This window comes from Aphelocoma coerulescens, chromosome 3 (assembly GCF_041296385.1).
Source record: "Aphelocoma coerulescens isolate FSJ_1873_10779 chromosome 3, UR_Acoe_1.0, whole genome shotgun sequence".
In the NCBI taxonomy this organism is placed as follows: domain Eukaryota; kingdom Metazoa; phylum Chordata; class Aves; order Passeriformes; family Corvidae; genus Aphelocoma; species Aphelocoma coerulescens.
Genome location: NC_091016.1, coordinates 92,615,820 through 92,641,189, shown reverse-complemented (window position 1 = coordinate 92,641,189; position 25,370 = coordinate 92,615,820). Strand labels below are relative to the sequence as shown.

The window sequence follows — 25,370 nt, the reverse complement described above, 5'->3', positions numbered from 1 at the left end:
TATATAATAGTACTCAGAGCACAGAACTTTCTTCAAGAATTCTTTCATTATTTGTTTCAGCTGATATCATAACTTTTAGAATTATAAGCATTTTCCTGTACATAATCATTTCTGTGTATTTCTTATATTATTTTCTCCTTCAAAGCTAGAAAAACTAGTTGGCTTCTGATGGTCAATTTAGACTTTAATCCCTTTCAAGTTTACTCTGCTTTTTTCTGTTCTGTCAGGATGCTGCAATTTTCACACAAGTTGCAGAAGATTTTCAGTTTCAAAAGGATCTTCCTAAGTGTAACTGTCTTTAGAGTTACTGCTGGCATGTTGAACTTTAGAGGGCCAATCTTGAACTGCATAGCACTGCTTTCCAGCACCATGACCCTCACGCGTTCTAAACTGCTGCTCTAGCTCTTCAAAACCTGTCTTTTTACACTACTGTGCTGCTCAAGCAGTTGAAACAAAGAAACAAACTAACATTTTAAAAAGTAAAGTTGTCTAGGCAACTTCTGATTTTGGGGCTTTCCAGGAGAGTCTCCCAGATAATTAATGGAAAAGTAAAATTTGAAAGCAAAAATATATTTGGTTACAGTCATACCCCTTTGGTTACTGCAAAGCCTAAAAAGATTGTTCCATTTTCTGTTTTGTTATATTTAGTCAAAAGGTCTAATTCCTTCCAAAATTATGTTTTGACACATGTATGCAAACTTTTAGATACACTGTGGTGTTCTCATGATTTCATGACATTTTATATTTTGTGTAATTTTCAATTAAATATGTTTATTCTGTAATTTCTCACATATTGAAGGTAAATAAACAGTTTTTCATAGTGTTAAATTTTATTAACCCACTCAATATTTCTTCTATATACATATTCCACATAGTTTTAAATACAATAAATAAGAAAAATATCACTGCTTGTCAACCCTTTCAGATTTTTATGACATTATATCTCTTGAGTCTTCCATGTCTCCCATGTGTCTTGAGTTTTACAGTTGAAATTTGGAAGACTCTCATGGTGTTCTCTGAAAATTCAGGGGTTGTTACGAGATTTGGTGACATAACTGTAGTGGAAAGTGGGTGTTTAAGACGGATGGCAGAATCACTGAAAAAACGTTGTTGTCTTGTTTCAGTTATATCTAATGGAAACATTAATCCATTTTAGGAAAATAGTTTGGTAAAATGCTGTATGTATGTGTAACAGAAATACTTTCCTAAAGACTTTTCATCTGGACAATAAATACAAGATTTTTTCTAAAAGAGGAGGAAAAATAAATAGATAAAACACTTCTTCCTAAATAAAAGACGAAGTTTGGTTTGACATTAAATTAAATATATAGTATTTAATATATATAAAATATATATATGTATATACATAGTAAATAAATATGATGTATATATTAAATAAATATATATACAGTTATAGAGTATTAAGTTCCTAACTATGGAAGAGGAAAAATAACTGCGTAATTAGAAGGAAACCTGTCTTCTTTAGCAGTATCATTTTTTATCTGTTAAAAGTATACAGAAACTTTGATTCCTTGGATGAAAGTGATTCAGAAAGCAGATGTCAGCTTTTTTTCTTACAAATATTAAGCTTGTGTTCCAACCAGATTTGTCCTTTTCCTCACAATAGGGCAATTCCTAGAATCACTCCACTTGCTCCTTCCTAAGTGTTTTGTCTTGTTTATCATGGATTTCCTGTTTTCTTTTGCAGCAGATAAAATTTCCTGTTTTCTTTTGCATCAAGCACACATTTGTTCTCAGTTAGTTCAAAACCACCTAGGTTTGCTTATGTTTGGGCTGTTTTTCTTTGTGATTCTGAACCTGGAGTGGTGGATTCTGTCTCTTTGAAGCAAGGACTGATCTCATTGAAAATGAAGTGGGGGGTGCATGTGGAGCCACTGGTTGCAAGCTTCCAGAGCTGCAAACTGAAAAGTGGAAGATTTTCTTCTCTGAAGTAACTTAACATTAGTGGAGGGCAGGGCAGCAAATTACACTGGGAGATAGAAAAATGTGAGAATGGCCATTCTGCCTCTCACAGTGCTTATAAGTAAATGTTCAGAGGAGTTTGGAGATGTTTTCAAGAGCATTCTCCCAGTGTCCATCAATTTGTGCTATCCCAGGTGAAGAGTGATTGATTGTTTTTACATGTATATCCATGAATTTCACTGTCCTACAGCTGTTTACTTTTCTTTCACCCCATACAAGCTTTCAGCTTTCACAGTATCCTGTGGAAAGCAATTTAAGTGCACGTTCTGCAACAGCCTTCTGATTTGATTTGTTCCTGGACCACCCATCTGCCATTTGCTAGGTTCAGCTGATTCTTTCCATCCCTAGATAATTTTAGGAAGAGATAATTTTGGGAAGTCAAGCTCAATGTGAGGCAAAGTTATCATGCTTATAGGGAAAAAAAAAGAAAAGCCTTACAACATAAAAAGCATGTTTAAAAGCTTCTTTTCAAAAATTGATGAATTATGGTTAAGTACAAATACATGTGTATCTTGCATTACTGTCAGGATTGCCCATCCAGTGCTAGAGTCACTAAAACAAAGTGATTGCTATTTATTTTCAATACTTCTGTGCATTTTCTAAAATAGGTGAACTGTCAAATCTTTTTAATCTAATGTAGCTGTATTTTTCAGCATTCCATTGTTTTCTGATTTGATTTTAATTAATGGAGGACTTTTTATTATTACTATTATTCAAAACTTAATCTTATTACCTTAGTGTCCTATTACCTATAAAAATGTTATATATATGACATTTATTTTCAAGATCTGCTTAGATCACTGGCCTTGCTGTATGCTTATGACATTTCTCACAGGATGAGAACTTAATTTCTTATGTCAACAAACAGCATCTATTATTTCAATTATATGGTTATTTCATGTGGTACTCTTACACTTGTAAGTACACAAGTCCTCCAAAAACAAAAACCCCAACAAAACCCTTTCTCTAATAATGAAGTTCATAACTGAGAAATTTTATTAGATTGTTTTGTTGATTTCTTTCTCCTGATAGAGATCTTCCATGGGATTGTCTGATCTATAACTTCATTTTTAAGCTAGAAATATTCTTAAGTCACCCATTTGATTTGGAAGGACCCACACTATAATAGATATATTCCCAATCTTTATTTCAGATTCTTTTCTGAAAAAAAATACAAAACCAAAATCAAACCAACATATTTCACATGCTTTGACTTGTGAAGAATTAATTTTTGCCATTTTTTAATAAATTTCAAAAATAATATACTTGAGAGAAGTCAAATTTGAAGTATATGCCTTGTAGATTGGAATAAAATGTGTTTATAAATTCCCATTATCCTAAGAAGGTTCACAGATTTATATTTTTTGTCTGTTCTCTCTAAATGAGATAGCTTTGTGACTTATATTTTAGCTTTCTTTAATAGGGTAACAGGGATTAGAATTTGTTTTTTAAATGTTCTCTGTCTTTGTTATGTTATTTGCAAGGCAGTTGTTGGGATTCTTACTCCAAAATGGAAACGTCAGTGCTCTGCTGCTGCCATATTTAATTTCTTACAATATGCTGTGGAAATTGTGTTACTAGGTAAGAATAATATTGCTCAAGATGTCTTGGGAATTCCTCGTAATTCAGTGTGTCATAGTAAGGGCTAGTAACAGATGACCCTGCTAAGTGATATGTGGAACAGGCACAATGTGTAGATGCCTCCGGGATAAGTATCTACCCCTTGGGAGATAGCAAAGAGAACAAACACTTTAAATTCTATCAAAAGTATTTTCCAGGGTATGCCAAATAATTATATCTCGACAGATACTATTTTTGCAAGATTCTTATGGTTCCTTTTGAAACCTCTCTAGCATGAGACTGTCTGGGACTTCTAAAGTATTGGTGGCACTATCTTGCTCAGGACTAGTCACTGCATATGCTGTAGATTAAATTGTTCCAAGAGTTTATCTGATGGTTTCTCCTCTGGAATTTAACTTTCACGAATATTGGTAATTCCTTGATCCTTTCTGTAGTCACTTTTGTCTTGGTCTGCAAGCAGAATAGCTGAAACCTAAGGAGCTACTTGAGAGTAAAGTGATACTCAGCATGAATAAAGATACAAATAGAATTTCAGAACCCATTGAATAAAAGATGAAAGTATTTTGAAAATTTGGGGTGTGAGGCTATAAATTTAAATAAAGAATTGTACATGATGTGAATTTTGCTTGAACTACTGAAAGAGGACATATATCAGTTTGAACTTACTTGGCAGGTGAATAATTAACATGTTTATGAGGATTATGATTATTGGAAAGGTTGTTCAGGAAATAGGCATTTCAAATCACAACAAAAAGATCTTAAAGAGTTATGCTAATTAGCTAAAACTAAATCCTGCATCATGACAATTTGTAATTACCCTTTACATTAACACAGTAGAAGGAAAAAAGAGCAAAAAGATTTCTAGTAAAGACTTTCATGCATGCCTGCCTTAAATGTTTTAGAGATGCATATCTGCATGTTATTTAAACACTAAACAAAAATTATCTATAATCTCTTTTATCCTACTTTGATTTCTTATACTGTGGATATTGTTTGGTTTGTAAATTTTAGTGATCAAATAGAGGTTATTTATGTATTTGTGGAATATCCAGTTAAGAAGATTTCTGTGTTGTTTTGAAATAAAATGCCCACTATCCATATGTTCTTAACTGTACTCTGAAAAATGTTTGTCTCGTATTTAGCACTTGAACACAACAATAAATAACCTGGATAGGGATTTCTCAAAGGAAAACTGAAGGGTCAGGAGCAGAGTTCCCTGTGAGAATTAATCTTTATTCACAAGATGGGAATGTATTGACACTTGAGGAAACAATTCAGTGATTCTTGAAATGTATTTCCATTAATCTGTGACCTAGACTGGATGAGTAGAATAAACTAGTGCTGATTTTACTGAAAACTTATGTTTTCAGCATTCCCTTAGCAAACACAAAATTTACCAAATGGTGACTCTTAGTTGATAGAGTTTCCAGTTAGTCTCTTTTTTCTTGTTTTTCATTACGCTAATTTAGAAACGTTTTACTTAAAAGATGTCAATTATTTCTCCATTTAGGAACTTATATTTATAATTATATACTCATTAGAACTGTAGTGTTAAAATGCAGAAAACCATTTCAGACAAGTCTGCCTCCTATATGCAGGCATAGTGAACACAGAAATAATTTTTTCATTTATGTGAGCATCAGTGGCTACATTTAGTATGTCACTTCCTTGTTGCTTAGTCCCAGTCACCTTTCTCTTAGTTCTAGATGGAGCATCCCCTCTTACCACCAGAAAGCCAAGGCAGCAAAATGAAATGAACCAACAACAAAAAAAGAATTGGGGTTATTGTCCATTAAACAGCCTACCCAGGATTGTGTGTCTCTAGAACCATGTAAATCAAGCTCAGGCATTTTCTAACAGACATGCTCCTCTTCAAACATTTTCAGGTGCTTTGGGTAAGTCCCATGTTCCTGTGGGACATCAGCTTCCACTTGCTCTGTGGCCTCCTAGACCATGAATTTTAATTTTCTTGCCCAGAATTCAGTCTGCATGTATACCTGCCTGTACTAGCCACCTGCAAGGAAGCAAGGGGGCACTGGGGCTGTTTGCTGAGATGGTCTGTTTGTTGGTAGTTGGCTGTGTCAAGAGAAATGTATGCTCTTTGTTTCTACCTGCTCTGGAAAATTTCTAAGAGCTTTGGCTACATTTTGTTGCCTGAGGAGGGGACAGGCCATGGGGGATTTTTCCTGGAAATGGCTAGATGTCAGATTTGGTTTTTTTCTATCCTCCATGCTCCTTAACTAAGTAGTCACAGCCCAGCAGCTGATGCTGCTGCAATTCCTACTGCCTGTACTTCCATTGGAAGGCAAAATGAGCCAGGCTGTAGCACATTGTATATTTCAGTCTACCCTTTATGCTTCTCTGAAAAAGATGCATGTATAAGAGGAGAAATACTAACTTTTAACACTTGATATTTCAGTGAAATTTTACTTAGAATTTCATGAAACATAGGAAAGACACTTTGCTAGCATGAAAAGCTATATACCGGCTGAATAGTAGAGGTTTGCCAAGAAATGAAAGAGGCAAAAGTTGCAAAAAAAATTTACAAGAAGCAAAGCTGTTAGAATATGATGGACTGGGGAGATCTGGGCAGAATATTTTTCCACTAAAATAACTATCTAGAAGTGTCAATTTTATTACTTTCTAAATAGCAGAGGTATATAAACACTCATCTTTCCAGTTTGAGTAAGGTTTGTATTGGTATGTCAGTGTTTTATGTAGCATTATGTTGTATAGAATTATTTGTTGAAACATATATTTAAACTTGGTATTGTCATGGGACTAAAAAAACCTAAACAGATGTTAACTAAATTATGGAGCTAGAAAAGGAGGGAAGTTTTTTGTTACTAATCAAACATAATGGTGCTTCTAAATTAATTTTAATTGTTTTCTTTTGCCAGAAGTTTCAGCATTTAAATCTTCTATTCTAAACCAAAAAAAGTTTTTCTGAGTCATTCGTGCTGTATCCCAGAGAGCGTACAGGTGTTGCTGACACTTCTACATAAGCATCTGAGCTTCATCAAAGCAGTTGCCATGGACATGTTCTCTTTCTTTTCATCTAATTTTTTTTGCACTGATAAAGTATTGTCTCTGTTCTGTAGGTCCTTTGAGATGTAAAAGGAATAAAATTTACCTGCCCCTACCCAGAAAGTGCCATCAGCCTTCTGCATGTGAAAATTCCAGGCCCAACAGACTGCATCACTAGAAATTTGACTTGTGGCTGGTGACTTGGCTTAAGAATTGTAGAGAATTTCTTTGATTTCTTTTCTGGTTTTATATTGCTGTTATTAAGGGCATTTGAATAAATTATATAAATATGCATGAACCACTAAGACAATGATCCGGTTTGGCCAAATTTAGAAATATATCCTCTGAGAGAAGGCAGGTCACCACCCCTCCCCCACCAGGTTTGGGGAAAATAAATTTTCCTCAAAGGAAAGTGAAGGAGATAAAACTATTTATTTAACAAACACACGGGAAAAGGAAAATAATGATGAATAATAAAGTCTCTTGCTGTGGAGAAAAAACCTGGGAAAGTGTCAAGAGTCCTCCCTTTGGTCTCCTCAGAGCTGGGGCTTGGCCCAGGGCCAGGCCCTCTGTGCTCAGTGGAAAGTCCTCCCAATGTGTTCTGATATTGAAGCAGTCCAGCAGAAAAGGGAGAAAATCCAAAATTCCAGGGAAGGGAAAAAAATTCAACTCTCAGTCTCTCTCTGGAGAAAAAGAAGCTGAAACTGGCCAAAAACTGACCTGGAAGCAGCAAGCTGGGGGCTTCCTTGCTCCCCTGCCACAGCTTGGAAAAAAAAAAATTGCTATCTCTGTGTGACCTTGAACAAGCTGCAAACTGCTTTGAAAAAGTTTTGCTCAGTTTTTCCTTCCCCCTCTCAGGCTCAGTTTAGAGGCATAGAAAGGCACAAGAATTAATTTCTGGGCATAGGGGAGCGATACAGGATACACATCATAAAGTCACCCCAAGAAGACAAAAATATTCTAAGTACAATTTGGAATCTGTTTCCTAATCTATTCACCAAGACTCCAAACCTGTCCAGTAAGTCAGCAATGGCTTGGAATTTGATCTGTGGCCATCTGGTCTGTTGTTTTGCAAAGAGGAAGTATAAAGGGCCGGGGATCTGGGACACAGCAGTTTCTTTTAACATATTAGTACTGGTTGTGATAGCATTGTAACAAAGACAGGTAACAGAACTTCTTCTCTGCTTTCAAATTATGTAGTAAATGTGTGTCCTATTCCAGGTGGTCACAATGTAATGTAGGAGAAGCCTGAAGAATTAATTTCAACCAAACATTTTGACACTTCTTGCACTTCTGAACTTGGTGATATAAATACAATTAATTCTGATTAGCAGATCGTCAGATCCAGCCAGGAGGTCCTTGTAACCCTTGTTTCCATCTTATGTAAAGCTCAATTTCATATAAATAATATATATTTTTTAAATTAATTAACTCTAAAAAGTCTATTTGTATTGAGAAATCATAATAAGAAAATAATTTCAAAAATTAAATACTGAGGTACATGAAAAATGCTTATTACTGTTAGGAAACACATTTCCAAGTACCTGGTGAGGCAAAACTGATGAGGACTGATCTCATAAAAAATAGCATCTGAAAATCCATATTGCATACCTATCTGATTTGTAAGAGTGATTATCTTAATATTCATTGAAAAACAGTTAGTGTTAAAGTTGCTTAAAGTTGGTATTAATATATTCTGGAAGAGCAGCATATATATATGAGGCTTGCTTTATAGACACACCTTCTGAACTTTCAAGATAGCTGTGTGTGTACACATACGTGCACAGCTACCCACTCACACATATTGGTGGGCAAGATTAACAGGCCTATTGTCTGACTGTGCAGCATTAGGGAACAATCAAAGCATCCCTTTACAAATTATGTGGCATAAATTTACATTGGTAGTAATTGCATCAATCAGTGCTACAGAAGGCATCTAACAAAAGAAAGAGAGACACATTTTGTTCAGATTATTAAATGGATTGGAAAGGTTAATAATAAGCCTTGAGCCAGAAAACGTTCTAGACTGATTTCCCCCCCTCCTTGGTTATATAATACAGTATTTCAAAGTACATTTGTCTCCAGAAAAGCAATTGTCTCAAAAAAATACTTCCTCTTTGCCATCATACTTAACCTTTCTCTTCAATGTCAGTTCTGTGATTAAAGCAATTTTCCTGTAATGCAGTACTATTTGTAGAGGAAGCTAATTAGTTAACTTGTGGATTCTATTATCCATAATCAGATAGTTTACTAAGCTGCAATTAGTTGCACCTTTCAAGACCCACTGAAAGTAGCACAGTTGCTTAACTGCTTGGGAGAGCCTGAGGCTACAGGAAGTTAAGTGAAGTGACATAATTTGCCTTTCTAAAACATTTTATATTGATTACTCATATAAAAGGAGTGAATTTTCAAGACCAACGCTTGAGAGTCAAACAAAGATTTCTGCTTGTAATGTTGTACATCTAATTTCCACATTATAGGAATTCAGCATAGAAATTTTATTTATGTTACCACATAGTCATTTTTTTCTGGGCACAGTCACACTTTATCACTGTAAAGAGTTCCAGGACATGGTATATCTGAAGTTTTGGTTTGGAGTGGGATGAATTACATGCTGAAAGACCCTGGGAACTACTCAGTTGCAAAAATTCAGCCATCTAATAGCACATCTAAGGTACTCCTCCTGGCTTACAGTTGCTACCCTTGGGCATGTGAAATGGCAATAGATATCTGCATTCAGGCAACTGTGTCCCACCCCCTGCTTCCCTTCGGCTGAAACAGGAACAAGGGATAACTATCTCAGCTTGTCGATGCCTGTGTTTGGTCAGATGACCCCTACACTGAAAGTCCTAGGAACAGAATTTGTAGGGCTTTAGAATCATCTATTTCTTAGAAGTTCAGTAAATCATTAATAACACTTATTTTCTCAACTTTGAAAGCTGTAATTTAGTATAATAAGCAAAGTAAGTATATTTAGCTCCCCACTATTATTTAATAGTCAAAACAATCAGTGTATAGGCATGATTGTCATAGAGCTGGGTGTTTGACATTTGAAGAAACAGACTGTTTTATTACCTCTGCTTTGGAAGGAGGTTTTCCCCAAATTAGGCAGTTTGATTTAACTGGACTTTAGAAGTATGCAAATACTTAATATTGTCCTTTTACATTTTTTGCTGTCTGTTCTGAAAAGAATGTCAATACTGAATTCTTGGCAGAAGCTTCTGAATTGTACATTTTTCTTACCAGGTTCCAGACAGAGAGAACAGGAGTATGCAAGGCTAGGTTTTGTTTTGGTATATGTTTTGGTAACGAACCTAATTTTCAAGATTTCTAGAAAACTCAGCAAAATTCTTTTGCTACATTGAGGCTTTGCAATAGGATGGCTGTGTGTCTTAATTTTGTCTCTGAGGTGGGAGGCTGCCTGAATACCATTACCTTAATGTGCTTCAACACAGATTTTAGATTTAATAACTACTGTCTCAGAAAATCCAAGTGAGCAATTTCTGAGCCACCATCTTCCACAGTTTTAGCTGGAGAAGGTAAAGTGCTGTCTTTTTCTTAGGTTCTAGTGGAATCAAAATTAACTTACATTTTTTGTAAAAGCAATGGTTGTATAATAAGTTTCACACTTTGGAAAGTCTTACAGTATGTAATTTAGACTGAGTAAAATGATTTGATGCTTTTTCATAGACCTGTGTTGAAGGCTGCACCCATCTCACTTTGTACCACAGGTCTAAACAGATTTTTAGATTTGCTAGAGCTATTGGTCCATTTTTAAAAATATATAATTAATTTTCTAGCAGTTATGATTTTACCTTTCAGTTCTGATCACCTACCTACTGTAATTGCAGACTTTTTCAGAACAAAGTCATCTCATATTATTGGTAGATTTTGCTGTTAAGGAGGACACAGAATTTCATTCCAGAGAGACAACTCTCCAAGGTTTAAGTTTGTATCTTACTAGTTATTTCCTATGGAGAGAAGAGTTCTGAAAGCTTCTGTGTAAAATTCCAGTTTCTGAATACAGGACAGGTAAATTTATGTTGGATAAAGCTGTAAGACACCTAAACATTTTTAGTTTGGTCAGTGTTCTTGTTCCAACTTATTTGACAAACAGAATATTCCACTTTAAGTGGCTCAGAACTGGCTTGAGCATTTTCTATTGAATTTGGACTTTTAATTTGATTTCTGGAGGTGTCACTTGAATAGATGAGTGTCTATATATAGGAATAAAAAATTCTTTTTGACTTGTTATTTTATTTCTCAGAAAACAGAAATCCACCAATTCTAATTATATGCCCAAAACAAACAAAGCTGTTATTGTTGTTATTTTTCTGTACATCACTATGGTATGTCATAGCCTGTGGATAATTAGGTAAAGCAAACCTTCTCATGAAGAGGAGGTTATGTTGACTTCTCATTTGGCAGTGTGATGCAGTGTTAGTTGTTTGACTGTTACCACAAAAGGGAAAACATTTTTTAGAAGTAATCATACTGAGTGTATAGATGTCCCGATTATATAAATATTACTGCAAATTTTAACAGTATCCCTTAAACTGTCATCTGAGATGTTAGGCTGCAGAAATGTTTTCACACTCTACTTATGTACTGATTTTTCTTTATTCCCAGGTCCAGTCTGTGTATGACGTCACCCAGTATGAGAATATTTTTCTTTTGTGCATGATTCTGGAACAACTTCTTCAAAATGAGACACAAGAAAGTAACATTTCAAGCTCAGACTATGGAGGAGAAGAAAAAATCAAATTTCTGAAGAACCTTGATCAAATTATTCTCCATCTCTCAGATGAATTCCCTTTGTTTTCTTTATATTTATGGAGAGTGAGTGTTCTTTTGAACTCAGGTCAAATGCAAATTGATTAAAACAAGCAGCCTACTTTTTAACTGTGCATTTGTTGTGGGATTGCACTCTAAAGTTTTCGAGCCAGACAGGGAAATTGTTCTTATTGGAAAACATTTACTTTAAACTACTATTCTATACAGCAGTTTCAGAGATAACGCAATTATTTCCAATTTTGAATATAGAAAAAATGTAATAATCCAGGTGCCATTTTGAATAAATGCTGTTTCTTATAATGGAAAACAGTGTGTTGGTGTTTGTGCACACAGTGAAAATGGAACAAAGAAAGTTGTTTCAAGTGCTGTTTAAAGTAAACACTATGAATTTTAAAGTAGAGTCATAATATGTGTCTAGAGCTTCCAAGTTAGGAGACTAATGCCTGTCCTTTAAGAGTTGTAAGCTTCTGTATGATTTAGAGACAGTATCTGGTTGGCTGAAATAGAAACGTTTATTTTAAACTTGGTAACTTATCAGTACAAATTCTTATAGGACCGACTTTGTTACTGATAATCAAACGAGTCATTACTTGAGCGAAATAAAATCTGGTGCTCAGTGTCACAACTTTCTTCCATTCATTCTATACTGCTTGGGTTTACTTGTGTATGCACAAGTTTAGGCACAATAGGCCTAATTCACTCTGAGTTGAGTAATGATTTCAGAGATCTAATCTGAAGAAGTGTAGCTCATCTAATGGTTACTTTAAAACTTTCTGCTAAAAACTAATGAACATTGATAAAATCCCCTTTGGTACATTTCCATATTATCTGATTTTTTTTTTTCTGTGTGATGGTATTACATTCATAGTAATAATTAAAGTAACATATTTTAACAGAAATTATCTTAAATAGTCTTTGAAGTGTGAGTTCAACAACACCTTAACTGAACCAGAGTCTTTGATAAATCTAAAAGGTAACTATTATAATTAATGGCATTTTTTTCTATTAGATAAACAACATTTTAGGTTTATTATGCCTCCTAGAAGTGTATACTCACAATAAATACAAAGTATTTTTGATTATTAGTCCTTGTCCTTCCACTTGACTTGTTTCATCAGATCAATTTTTATATCAGGAAAATTCTCTGAAACACCATTATCTTGTTAATTTGAATGCATTTATTTCATAATAAACCTTTGCTTTATGTATATGTAAATACATCGATATTTAGAAAGCAGGTTGCTTTGATGGTGACTTGGCTCCCCAGAGAGCATTCCTTAGTTAAGACACCAGCCCCTGGGTTTTTTTCTGAAACTTCATATTTGCTATGTCACATGGTAACGTTTGTTTAGTGCTTTCTTCTAGCTAACTTTCTTCCAACAGAAACGTTTGATTTGCAAAACAAGCATTCCTGAATAGTCACGTGAGAAAATCAGAAAAGTTTAGCCAAACTAAAGAAAATAAATCAATGTGTAAGTTTGGAGGCCACTCAGAAACTACTGTGACCTTTTTGTTGCTGCTTTACTTGTTTGTTTGTTGCTTGTTTGTTTAGTCTGGTGGAGGATCAGTTCTTCCTTCTCCCTCCACAGTGCTGAAAGCATGATTACAAAAGCATTAAGGAAAGGAATGAACTATTATCTAATTGATATAATAATTCTCATTTTAATTTTTTTCAAAAGAGCTTCATCCAAAAGTAGTATATAAGCAAAAGACACATAACTCAGAAGGATAATAGCATCTATATAATAGCAAAATGTGTGTTGTTTCAAGACTGTTGTTCAAAAGAAAAGTTTCCACCCTAGATTGCACACCATATCTGCTCATCAATTGGCAAAAAGTATTTTTGTTGTTAGTAAAGCAACTTAGGTAAAAAGGGACACATATTTTCCCCTTTGCAGATTGTAGCACTTTCTCACCAGCAATCTCTCTAGGCCACTGGAAAAGCAATGGATATATTTTGGGAAGTATATTCATCCTTGGTAAGTTTTGAAGTAACTGCTCACTTGAGACATGATTTTTGAAATTTTTTTTCGCAGCATACAGAAGGACAAGGGTTTGTGTCCAGAGGTGGCACAACTACATGGCACTTATGCTCTGACAGGGATTTGGAACAGTTGTGCAGCTTTGGAAGTGTTGAGGCAGAGTGAGAGTTCCCCTTACAATGCCATTGTAGCAATCTAGACACACACTCGCCTCTCTGCAAAAAGTGCTGTTAACTGGTTACCTGGGCTCTCCTTATCTGCTTAGTGCAGAATTAAATAGGGCAGTGAACCACATTAATGAACACCTCAGCTTTGGTGGGGGCAATAACCCCTGCAGTCAGAATACTTACTAGATTGTTGTCTCTTGTTTCTTGGAGATTTTTCACTAAGAGGGGACTTAGCTCAAGACAAAAATGCACAAAGGTAGACTTGTACATTTAGATGTCTCCATGTGGTTGGGATATCTAATCTATGAAACACTTGAAAAGTAACCCAGTGTTTTGGTCTGGGTATCTAGCTGCTGCCCCAAAGGACTGCAGATCTTCTTTAAGTCCTGTGTCACATTTTCTCTCTTCATGTAGATGCCTCTGATATCCTGGAGCGTCTTTAGTGGCACTGTCACTTAAATGTGTCTGCTTAGGCAACTGAATTGTGGTGATAGCAGAAGCTTTGATATGTACCTCACCACCACAAACATGCATTTAGTTCTCTTAATCTGAAAACTAAACCCCACATTTGTGATACCTTATATGTTTTAGAGTAGGAAATTAAAATAAGTTTAAATCCCTGCTCTTCAGACAATTTCTGCTCTTATCCAATGACTGTTAGACGTAACTTGAGTAAACACCACTGTCTTTAGTTTTGAAATTAAGAGGATGACTGAGACAGTCCCTGGAGGTTACTACTAGGTTACAAGAAACCTGCCTGTATCTTGGACTTAAGCCTTCAGGTACTTACTAAGTAGGTATGACCATGTCCAAGTTTTACTTGTGTGGCTTCCAGAGAGGAATACCAAATCCAGAGAAAGTACCTGTGCTCTTTGCTGAGTGTAGACTATTGGATGTCTCAAAAGAACAATCTCAAGGTCCGATGTGCTGAGCATAACATCTCATACACTTAAATAGGAAACACTGAAAATAATTTGGTCTGACTTGTCATTGCTGTCTGGAGTGTTTTACCTGAGTTACCCTTACAGTTTTAAAATGAACAATCCAAGGATATTTCTTTTTTCTTGCACATCTCTTTTTTTGTAAACACATGTACTTTAGATGTTGGCAAAATGTTAATGTTTTGCAAATGCAAATTGTTCAGCCTTATAAATATAGATGTATATATAAGCACACACACAGTTAAATTATATATTTATATGGTTGAATTAGCAATGCTTATTTATTAGTAGCCTAATAGCAGTTTATTATTTTGTAATTTGCTATTCTGCCACATTCTTAGCTTTCTGGGTGACTGACTTTCATGCCTGTCTCTATCTGTTTTAAAAGAATTTTGTGGTAGAGTGTCTCTTTTTATGAAAATAGAAAAATTACGAGACAAAGAAAATAAATTTTTATTCTAGTGCTGCTCCATTGACTGTTCTATTCCCTGAAGAGTTTTGCATGCCTACTAATGACAGCAGTGGGTGGGATTTTGAAGTGAACTGTCTCAGGATGTTTTTGTAAACTTAATTTGAAATCTTTTCATAATCTGTTTGTAAGTTATTAATTTTACAAGTTATTGCTTATATATGTTAGTAACAGTGAAAATGAAGTTGTACCTTATTTTAATCCTCTAATAATTTGGGAGTTTTTTTATTCAATTATCTATGCATTACTATCTGATACAGTTTGTAGTTTACTGTGGTGCAATGTTTAGTTGATGTTCACAGGATCATAGGAAAATTCGGGTTGGAGGGGACCTCAAGGCCTCTAGTCCAACCTCCTGCTTCAATCAACATTAGCTGTGGGATCAAATCAATGTTAGTTGAATCAATATTGTCTGTTGCTATTCAGTCAGGTATTGAAAACTCTCGAGGATGGAAACTGGATAACTGCTCTTTTGCTTGACTGTCTTCCTGGTGAAAAAAATGTTTTCTTGTATGCAGTCTGAACTTGTATACAGTTACTTCATTTATGACCAGCGTCTTAAGTCTTTTCACCACCCAGAGCCTGGATCTGTCCCCTTGATACCCTTCCCATAGGCACTGGAGGCTGCTGTTAGATCCCCTTGCAACCATTTCTTTCCCAGGCTAATCAGGCCCAGCTCCCTTAACCCCCTGGTGGCACAGATGCTGGAGCCCCAGGCATTTCTATAGCCCTGTGCTGAATACACTTCAGTTTAGTTTATCAGCATCTTTTTACTGGGGGCCCAAAATGGGCAGTAGTATTGCTGCAGATTAATGAGTGCTGATTAGAGGGAGGTGATCCCTTCCCTTAAACTGTGCTCCTGCTGACACAGCCCGGGATGCCCTTGGCCCTCATCACTGCCACGGCCACTGCAGACTCACAGTTAGCTCACTGGCCACCATGGCCCCTGAGGACTTTGCCTGCAGAACTGCTCTCCAGCCAGGCACTCCCAGCCTGTATCACTGCAAAGGAGACTTCCTTCCCAGGCTGGACACTTTGCACTGATCCTTCCTGAAGTGCCAGTCTCAGTGATCAGCTTGAGAGAGAAGTAGTTAGGAACTACAGTCAGATAAAATCAGAGGACTACATTAATATTAGCATCTTACTCTGTTTCAGTTAAGTAATGAAAAGAAGGGCAAGTTTTAAAGTATTTTTAATTATTCATAATGCTAAGCACAAATACAGGAAAAGCAAAGGATGTTTGTTGTTCCCTGAGCAGCTGTCCACATATGTATGTTTCCCTTTAACTCAAAGACGTTTTATTGCTTTTTTGTTTCTATAGCTTTATACTTGTAGCTTTCCCGGATTGTGCTTTTCTGTCTCTCACATGCTAGTAAGGGTATTTTTCTGTTCTGCAGTTCTTAATTGCCTTGATTTGAGACAATTTCTGCAGCTTCATCCAGATGGTCTGCTTCACTTAGGCCTTTATTAAATCATCTCCCCCCTACATAAATTGTTTCACCCTCTTTATCTTTTAGTTTTTTCTTTTTTGCATATAAGTAAATTCACTTAGTCTGCACCTGCTTCTTTAATTGAACAAACAAAGTTAGTTTAAAGCCCTGCTTTAATTAAGCCATTCTTTCAGTATGGTTTCTTCTAAACTTGCTGATTTCAAATTCATCTTGAATTCTTAGGTGTTATGCCCACCATTAAAATAGTTACAGTGAAGAGAGGCTCATCCTTGAGAGGAGAACTGTTTGCATATCACTTTCTTACCAGGCTTGAGTTCATTTTTGAGACAATCACTCAAATTACACTTGAGGAAGCAGTCTCTGCAAACCAGTAACATCCCCCAGTGAATAGAAATAGTTCCAAGACAAGATCTTTTGATTGGCGTTGTTTAAAAGGGCAGTCTTTTTTCTTTGCTTATTCTCATAAATGCCAGTGATTCATGTGACTTAGGCCAATTCTGGCACCTTACAGAATTCAGCTCTTCAGTACATGCAGCTTAAAAAGCAGCACACATGCATTCATTAACAATTTCTCTGGCACATACAGGAGAAACTGTACACTGCAGATTTTAGCAATGATGCTGGTTACTCCTCAAAGATGTCTCAATGATTTCTTGCTTTCTTCTGTCAGCTGCTGTTTCTGGTTTTCTTCTGTCAAAGCACAGGAGGTTTTTTGCAGTTATAATTACTGACTTTAGTTATATTCTTTGAAGACTTTCTTTCCAGCTTGTGGAGACTGAAATTCGTTTCTGTCCTCCAGAGCAGTTGACTTCCTCTGACCACAGCATAACGACACCTACGGATTTCATAAGTATGCTCTCTCATGTATTCAGCTGAGTTTGTACAGTCAGAGGAATATTATGAAGTAAATCTCTGGAGAAAACAACAGAAATTTCAACTCCTGTAAATTACTATTATGTACTGAAAGAAGATAAAACAGATAAAACATTGAAAGCAAAGGTACTATTTCAAGGGAAGCACAGAGCCTAATCTGTTTTCTTGTAACATAAGTGAGCTCTATTGCTTTAGTGAAGCATTTGCTTTGTTTCTGCTGAATGCAAGAAAAAATTGCGTCAGCCTAATTTTTTGTTATCTTTTTGACGTAAAGAATTAACAAGAAGGTTTTACAACCAAAGAAGGCTGTGAACACACTTATATACTACACTTTTTGTTATCAGATGAAGATACCAGGTCCTTTCTGACCTTCACAGCTCTGCATTCTGTCTTCCTCTGGAAAGTTGTTACTTTTGGCCGTTGTATATTCTGAGCTTTGTCTTTTGAACCAGAAATTAGAAAATAGATCTTGAGCCAGAAAAAGAAAGAATGAAAGATTAATCTTGTAGCTTGCTATTTTTCTTAGTGACTGACTCCTTTAAGTTCTTTTTCTTTTGGGGGGATGGTGTGGTGGAAAGAAGAGGGCTAACTATCCTCAGGGGAAGTCTCAATACCTGTTTTCAGGACTTTTACAGGATATCAAGATACCTCACTGGAACCTCACTGGTACTCCTTATTCATGTGGTAATGAGTCCTACGAAGATCAAGGTTCTTCAGGCCTTAAAGACAACCGAGTGTTTTTCAGCTAATCTTTCAATTTATCTTAGTAGCCATCCATAAAAATTATTCTAAGGTATTTCCACATATAATTCCACATTACTTTGAGGCTGTCTTGTCCTCACAATAAAAGGGAAAAGAGACAGATGAGAAAAAGAAACAAAAATATAAAACCTGATGAGACCTCCCAGAAAGTGCAAACTCCAGGGAAATTTTCTAAAATCCTTCAGCAGTGTGTCATCCTTCTAAGGGTCCAAGCAGCAGGAATAAAGTGATGGCTTTCAGGGTCCTTGCCATTAGGCTGGAGTGAGCACAGGCAATAAGAAAAATGCTCCCTCTTGCTGGTGCAGTGTCCTCAGCACTATGCACTTCAGGGATCCACAGCATTACTGGTTTGGATCACCAGGGCAGGCACCTGGACACTTGGCAGGTAATTCACTACAGGTCTTCTTTATAAAACTAAGCATAGTCTGCTTCCTAAATAAAGAGTCAATTGCCAATTTTCATGTGTGTTTTGTCAAAAAAATAAAGGAACCCCTCATAACTAGGCAAGGTAGATTGCTAATGTCCCATCTGATATTATTTTTTTCTGTTAGGTATCACTTTTTAAGGCAAACAAGCTAACTATTTCAAAGGAGACTTTGTTTTTCTCTTTTTGTTTTTATATAAAATGCTCTTTTGAGTAGAGAGAATTTATAAGAAACTGTGTAACACTAAATGTTGGGCTACCACCCTTAGAATGTAATAGATTTTTTGGTAGGTTTTTAGTGCAGCAATTTGTTCTACTATTCAGAAAACAGATTGTACTATTTGAGCTGTCAAAAGTCTACTCATATATTAGAAGCTAATAGAAGCACAAAGGAAGCCTGTTCCACATGGATACTACTACAAATTCCTTGTTGCACTAAGGTATGGTTGCAAACACCTCTGTGTGACATTAATGTATACTCTTGAGCAGCATACTCAACTTCACTTTTTTCCTCCTAATGATTATATAAACTAAAACTGACATCCCAAACTGTAAGAAGTAAACAGACTAGAACTCTAGGATTCTGTTTGGCATTTCTAGTTTTTTGTTCCGAATGAGAAAGAAAATCTGCTAAACATTATTTATGCTGCAGCATTAAAACCATTTAAGGCAGTAAGTGAAACAAATAAGTTAAAGAAGTGTGTGCCATTCATGTATCTCACTGGAAAAAAACTTTCTGTTTTTTCCACTCATTAGTTTCTAGTAAAGTTGAAAAAGGTACTGGAGGCAGGTTGCACTCAAATCATTTCACTGCTAAGTTAATGATCCTGTTCCTCACAAAGTTCCCTTATGGCTATTTTGAAATAAACTAAGGGTTTTCATTTTTACCAAGGGAAAATGCTGATGGCTGAAAGGCTTTGTTGTGCTCTGTGACTAGACTGCACACCAATACCATATCTACCCTTATTAACTCCTTCCTTTGTGGCTTCAGCCTTGGTTAGGCAGCCCATACAGTGAGAGCTAACTGTACCTGTTTGACAGTAAATGAGAAGGAAGAAATTCTGAGATTGTGTGATCACCTTTAAAATGAAACAATCCCAAGGTGTTCTTACCTATTTTATTCTTGCAAGATCTTTCACCTCTATTTTGGTGGCTGCAGGCACATGGACATAACTAAGGGTTAGATTCTACATTCTTTACTCAGGGTTACTTAGAGTGGGTTTTTTTGTTCCTGTTCCTGGTTTATTAATTTTAGCTTCAAGAAGCACTCATGATGCAGGAATTAATAAAAAAGCAGAAGCATGAGTCCTAAGCTCCCATAGCACTCTTGTTCCAAAAAGCAGAAAAGACAAAAACCTTATAAATTACACTGATGAAGAAGCCTGTGTCATTTTTAGAGGGTTTTTTATGTATTTCTTCTGGATGGATTATTTACAAAAACATTTTGAAGAAAAGAGCTTATCATAACCAAATGATCAAATTCCCTTTCAAGCTCAGTGACTGAATTCACATCAGCAGCACTTTAAAGGAAGATGAGAAATTATAAGCAAAAAAAAATCTTACTAATTTACAGACTGATAAATATATGAACATTTTACATGTTGTCTTGGTAATGTGCTACAAAGTGTCGATAAACAGGAATACATCCATTTTATATTCCATGTCCCTGTCAGATCTTAGATTCTTCACTTGCTTTAATTTAACTCTTCAGGCTCTCCCCTATGATTCAGTCTTCCAGGCAGCATTATTGTGTTGATATCCTGAACTGATTTGATAACTTTCTGATAACATTATTCTGCTTGGAGAGTAGTAATTCTAGCTGAGACGGTACTTGGTCTGCTTTGTATAATTGAAGTCTTCCTTGAGCACGTTGTAGCTGCTTGAACAAGAACACCGTACATTGTGCTGGGTATCTTGGACACTTAAGTCCACTACTGGACAGATTTGTGCAGTAAGATTTAGACATGGCTTTTTTTATATTTTTTCAGAGAAAGAAGTGGCTAAACTCTATCCAGATCTAACCAGTTTCGGATCACACTGATATAGGTGTTTGGTTAAGATGGCTCAGTCTGGCACAAATGTGCTCTTCATTTCAACTGAGATGGTTTTGGTGCATGAAGAAGAGCAGTTTAGTAGACTGTCATGATCCCTGCAGTGTAGAAGTAATTTTGGGAACTGACCTTTTCAGTCAGTTCAAGAAAAAGTAGGTGTGTCTGCAACCTTACCTATTCCTGGGCTCTCCTTTCGTCTTTGTGTGCTTAACTGCTTTCTCTTTCCCCCTTCCCCTTCTTCATTTTCTCCTTGTGATAGATGCCTGTCCTGTTTGCATCACTCACCCCACAGATTTATCAAAGAATTACCTTAAGCCAATATGACCTGTAGGGCTTCTCACAGAAGGCATTTGTAGTCTCCTGGTTCAAAAGGCGGCCCCTGAAGGCAGTAGTAAGGACATTTGTTTGTTCTTCTTATGTGGTATCCAGGTGAGTCACTCATCCAAGTGTGGAAAATCAGTGATCCCTACTCAGTCTGACATTTCAGCAATAGATGATTTAACTTCTCTGTCCTGACACTCTCTAATTCACCAGTACAGACAAAGTCCTCAGGTTTCAAAGGTCATGCAGAGATTGAAATAGGTTTTCTCACAGATATGGCTGTTGCCAGAAATTTGTGTAGGTGTGTTAGGCTTTGCCTAATATGTAGTTATCTGTGTTTACAAATCTCATTGCAGGGTTTGTGCCCTTTGCTTTAAATGTCATCCTACTCCAAAGGAAATGTCACCAGAGGTTCTCAGCTCTGGAGAGGGTGTCAGGAAAAGTCCTAGAGGAAGCAGGGGAGCAGAGCATTAGATGGGTAACAAGCCATGGGGGCTGAACTTCCAGGAAGGAGAAAAAAGGGAAGTCAGAGTAAAAGGATTCCTGAAAAGTAGAGCTAGTGCCTTTGTGTCCAAAGTAGATGGCATAGGACAGCTAGACCACAAATGAGCAGCTGGAGACAAGATATCATCCTGGGCTGAAATCTCTAGTACATACAAGATTATTTTCTTCCTGGAGACATTAATTTTATTTTTTTTCTGTTAACTGAAATTTTCTGTGTTTCATTTATTCCTCTGATTAATTTTGCCTCTTGATTTCTGCACCACATTTGTGATTTGCAAGTTCTCTCCTTATGCCCTACAATCTCTTGCAGATCTTGCAGATCACTTATGACAGTATCAACCACTGTCAGTCTTATCACTGTCCCCTGCAATACACTCCAGGATAGCTCTCTGCAGTCAGTCCACAACATTTATCATTACTTTTTGCTAACGCTGCTTTTGTCAGTTTTCAGTTTACTCAAGTAGTAGCATGTCTGAGCCATGGGCAAACTTCCAAGAGGAAATTTAAATGACAGTCCACATAAGGTCCCCAAGGTAGAGGAGAACAAGCCAGGCTTAAAGGGGGTATCCTCAAAGCTAAGGGTCCTGTTATATATTCAGATTCCATCCCCAGAACCTGTTTAAATCTTTGATAGCACCACTGATCTTACCCATTTATCAACTCCGGTGTTTATCATCCTGAAGGAAATAGTAACTGTAAGGGGGAGCAGCTGACAGTAAAGAAATTAAGACACAGGGGAGGGTAAATCACTAAGAAAAAGAAGAGTATCTTGGTTTGACCTTCAAAAGGACAGCTTTAGTGGGAATAGAGCCTCAAAGTATACTCTGGAAAAAAGGAACTTTTATAAAAATCTGTAACAATTCAAAAAGTTACAATGAGATGCCTGTTTTTCAGTAAAGGCTGTCTCCTGAAACAGCTGCTGCTGAGTTATTACAGAAGAGAGAAGATGAAAGTGAAGATGAATTCAGTAGTGTGCAAGAAATTAAGAAGATAAATAAACAATAAAAAATAAAAAGTAATTAGTGCAAGTAATATTGACTTCTTCAGCTTTAATAAGTTCATTAGGAATTATGTTAAAATTGTGATTGTTGTGAATTTATGCTAGTGTAGATTTCTATTCACAGCACTTTCAAGATTAACCTTTACAGTGCAGATATCATCATTAAATCAGGAGGGGCAAGTTTTCATTTACAGATGTTGAGAGTAAGGTAGATACATTAGAGTTAGTAGTCTATATTTCTTGTAATTAAACTTTTGTATTTTGGACTTTTATTAGAATTATCAAGCATTCAATTTCTATTTATATCTGGTTTTACAGGATTTTCTTTCAAAACTCATTAACTTCATAAGATTAATACATGGAAGTAAAAAGATTTTGAAAATTTTATTTTAATTTCTAGAAATTGAGGCCAGCTATACCCAGTAACAACTTTCACATATTCAAGTCTTCAAATTGCCCAAAATTTTAAGGATAATCCTCCTCTAGCGCAGAAACTGTGTAAGTTACAGAGACAAAAAGTGTGAACACACAAACTTGTGAATAATTTCAAAGAAAAAAGTTAAGCCCAAGATGAATCTGGAAAGTGCTGACATAAAAATTTGCTTTAGAGTTGTAATGAAATTTTGATAGTACTTGTTTTGCATGAAATATAATATCTGTAACTCTTTTTGTACAATGCATGATTTGGAGTGACATAGTTTCTCTTTTTTTTTTCCTGCTAGAATCTTATCTTAGAATTTCATTTTTTTATTATATATTTGGTTTATTTCTGTTTTTAAATATATATGCATATATACTTATACATATACTTTGTATATACCTTACTTGTATATTTACTTTTATTTTAGACTTGTTTCTTTTATGTGCCGTAATTTTGTAATAAATTATGCAAAAATACTAATGGCTATTGATATGCCATAGCAACTGAAACTTCTGTGATTTGAATTGTTGCTTTTTCTTTGGTTTAAATCTTATGAGCAGCTGATGCTCAGTTCTTCTTGAATATGTTGTCATTTTGTCTTCGGTGCCTCCAGTTTGAAACTTGAGATGTTTCTGCAGTCATTGTCTCCTAAGAGAGTGGTCTGTGGCACAGAACAGAAGAAAAGTACCTAAGTTTGATTTTTTTTTTTTTGAGTAGCACTTGCTAAAGATCTGCTATCCATAAGTCTTTGTTCTCACATATAATTTATGCTTACAAAGTTTGCGGAGCTTATTTGGATTTCTAGATTTCCTGTTACCTATTACTCTTTAGGACTGTTTTGTTTTAGCATTTGTAATAATTCCAGCTTAAACCCTCTGTAGGTGAGTTTTACATCACAGTCGATTTGTCTCATTTAGAAAATAATTATATCCATCTTAAGTACACAGCAAATTGTTGCAGTACTTTGTGTTTGAAAAGGTTTTAGACTGCAAGTGGCTCAATAACGTACTAATAATTAAGGATTTCATTCAGCAGATCAGATTGCATTAAGTTCAGCTCAAAGTTGTTTAGATGTGTCAACAATTAATTCTATGGAAACACACACTTTTCATTAATGAGCTGGAATCCATTAATATGCAACTCTTTCAAAACATAAGATGCAATTATAGTAGAATGTAGTCCTTTGATGGAACAGCTACAAAGTTTGTCTCTTTCTAAAAGCTTTCCTAATCCCTCACTGATTTCTATTTCCTATTCGTTAAAATATGGCCTAATTAGTGTAGAGCTTTGTTGTAGAGAAACAGTTTTCACTTTCTAAAATGTTGATCTTTTCATATTTCTACTTTCAGCAGTATTTTCTGTCTAAAAATGATGCACTTCTGCATCAAAGTTGCCACTTCATTTACTGTTATAAAATGCTGAGGTGATGAGGAGTGTGGAAATTGCTGTAATTATGCAAGTATTTGTGTTTGCTTATTGTCTCACAGCTGCCTAAGTGTTATTTGACGATAGGGCTCATCAGCAAACAAAAACTTCATTTACTGAATTTTTTTGTCTTTTAAATTAAATTCCTTCCAGTACAGTAGAAAAGACAAACCTTCAACCAAGAGAGATCCCTCACCTAGACCCAATTTCAAGATTTTTACTCTTCTCCAATCTGGTTGAATAAATATTTTGCATCTGTTTCTATCATTTTGTCTGCCTTAGCTTAAAAATTTTCTGTCTCCCTGTCTCTCACCCCTTAGGTATTCTGGCTGTGATTAAAATCTCATTTACCTGGTATTTGATTCTGATTAAAAATTCTACCTAAATTTAAGAAAACTTACTCAGCAAAATTTATTTTTTTAATTAAAACTGCCCTGAAAAATAGCTTTGTCTGGTGGACATTTTGCTACAAAAAAAGAAAAAAACTTTTCTTGAAAGTTCCCAGTCAGCTCTATTTAGCTGCTGAAAGGGGGAATGTTTTTCTACTATTAATCATGCACAGCACTTAAAGATAATTTGTGGAGCAATTAAAGTAGCTACTAAGGTTTTATGGTGTGCAATTATGTTTCTTCCATCAGAACATCATTAGGAGAATACTTGTTTGCCCTTGCAAGTGAGCTTGTTAAATGTAAAGAAAAATGCAACTGGCAAGCAATAAAGGGCAGATTAAGGGACAAATAAGATGTCCACAGAGTTCTTTATTAGTGGGGATTTTTTTGTTTGCTCAGCTTTTGTTTTTCTAGCCTTCATTGGAACAAAAATAAGAGCTCAGAAAACTCATTTAATTCCATATAGTTGGCTGACAGTTTAAATGCAACTTCATGCATCAGTGGTAAATATACTGGGTTATAGTTAAGTAAAAAAGCAGTATGTGCCAAACTTGTGAACATCACAACATAGCATTCGATCCACCTGGTTTTTTTCAGAGTTTTAGTGAGTTTCCAAAATGTAGGCTTGTGATTTTTAGGACTGTAGGAAAATTCCATTTATCCAACTGAGTTTTGAAAAATTCCAAGGATGCTCAATTGGAAGCATGACCAGTTCATAGACTGCATGACCACTCTGGTCAGCATGGTCTGCTGTTTGTTTGGCCTCATGGTGAGAATGTTTCTCCTTACTCAGTCTTAATGCCTT

At 35.7% G+C, this 25,370-nt stretch overlaps 1 protein-coding gene across 1 annotated transcript in view; it reads left to right on the top strand.

Moving 5' to 3' along the window:
• Positions 1–11,692, top strand: part of MEI4 (meiotic double-stranded break formation protein 4) — a 73,028-nt gene extending 61,336 nt beyond the window's left edge. Inside the window, exon 5 of the mRNA XM_069011292.1 lies at positions 11,221–11,692. Within this exon, the coding sequence (XP_068867393.1) occupies positions 11,221–11,472 (252 nt within the window). The 3' untranslated portion in view covers positions 11,473–11,692. The remainder of the gene's footprint in view (positions 1–11,220) is intronic.
• Positions 11,693–25,370: the final 13,678 nt, after the last annotated feature.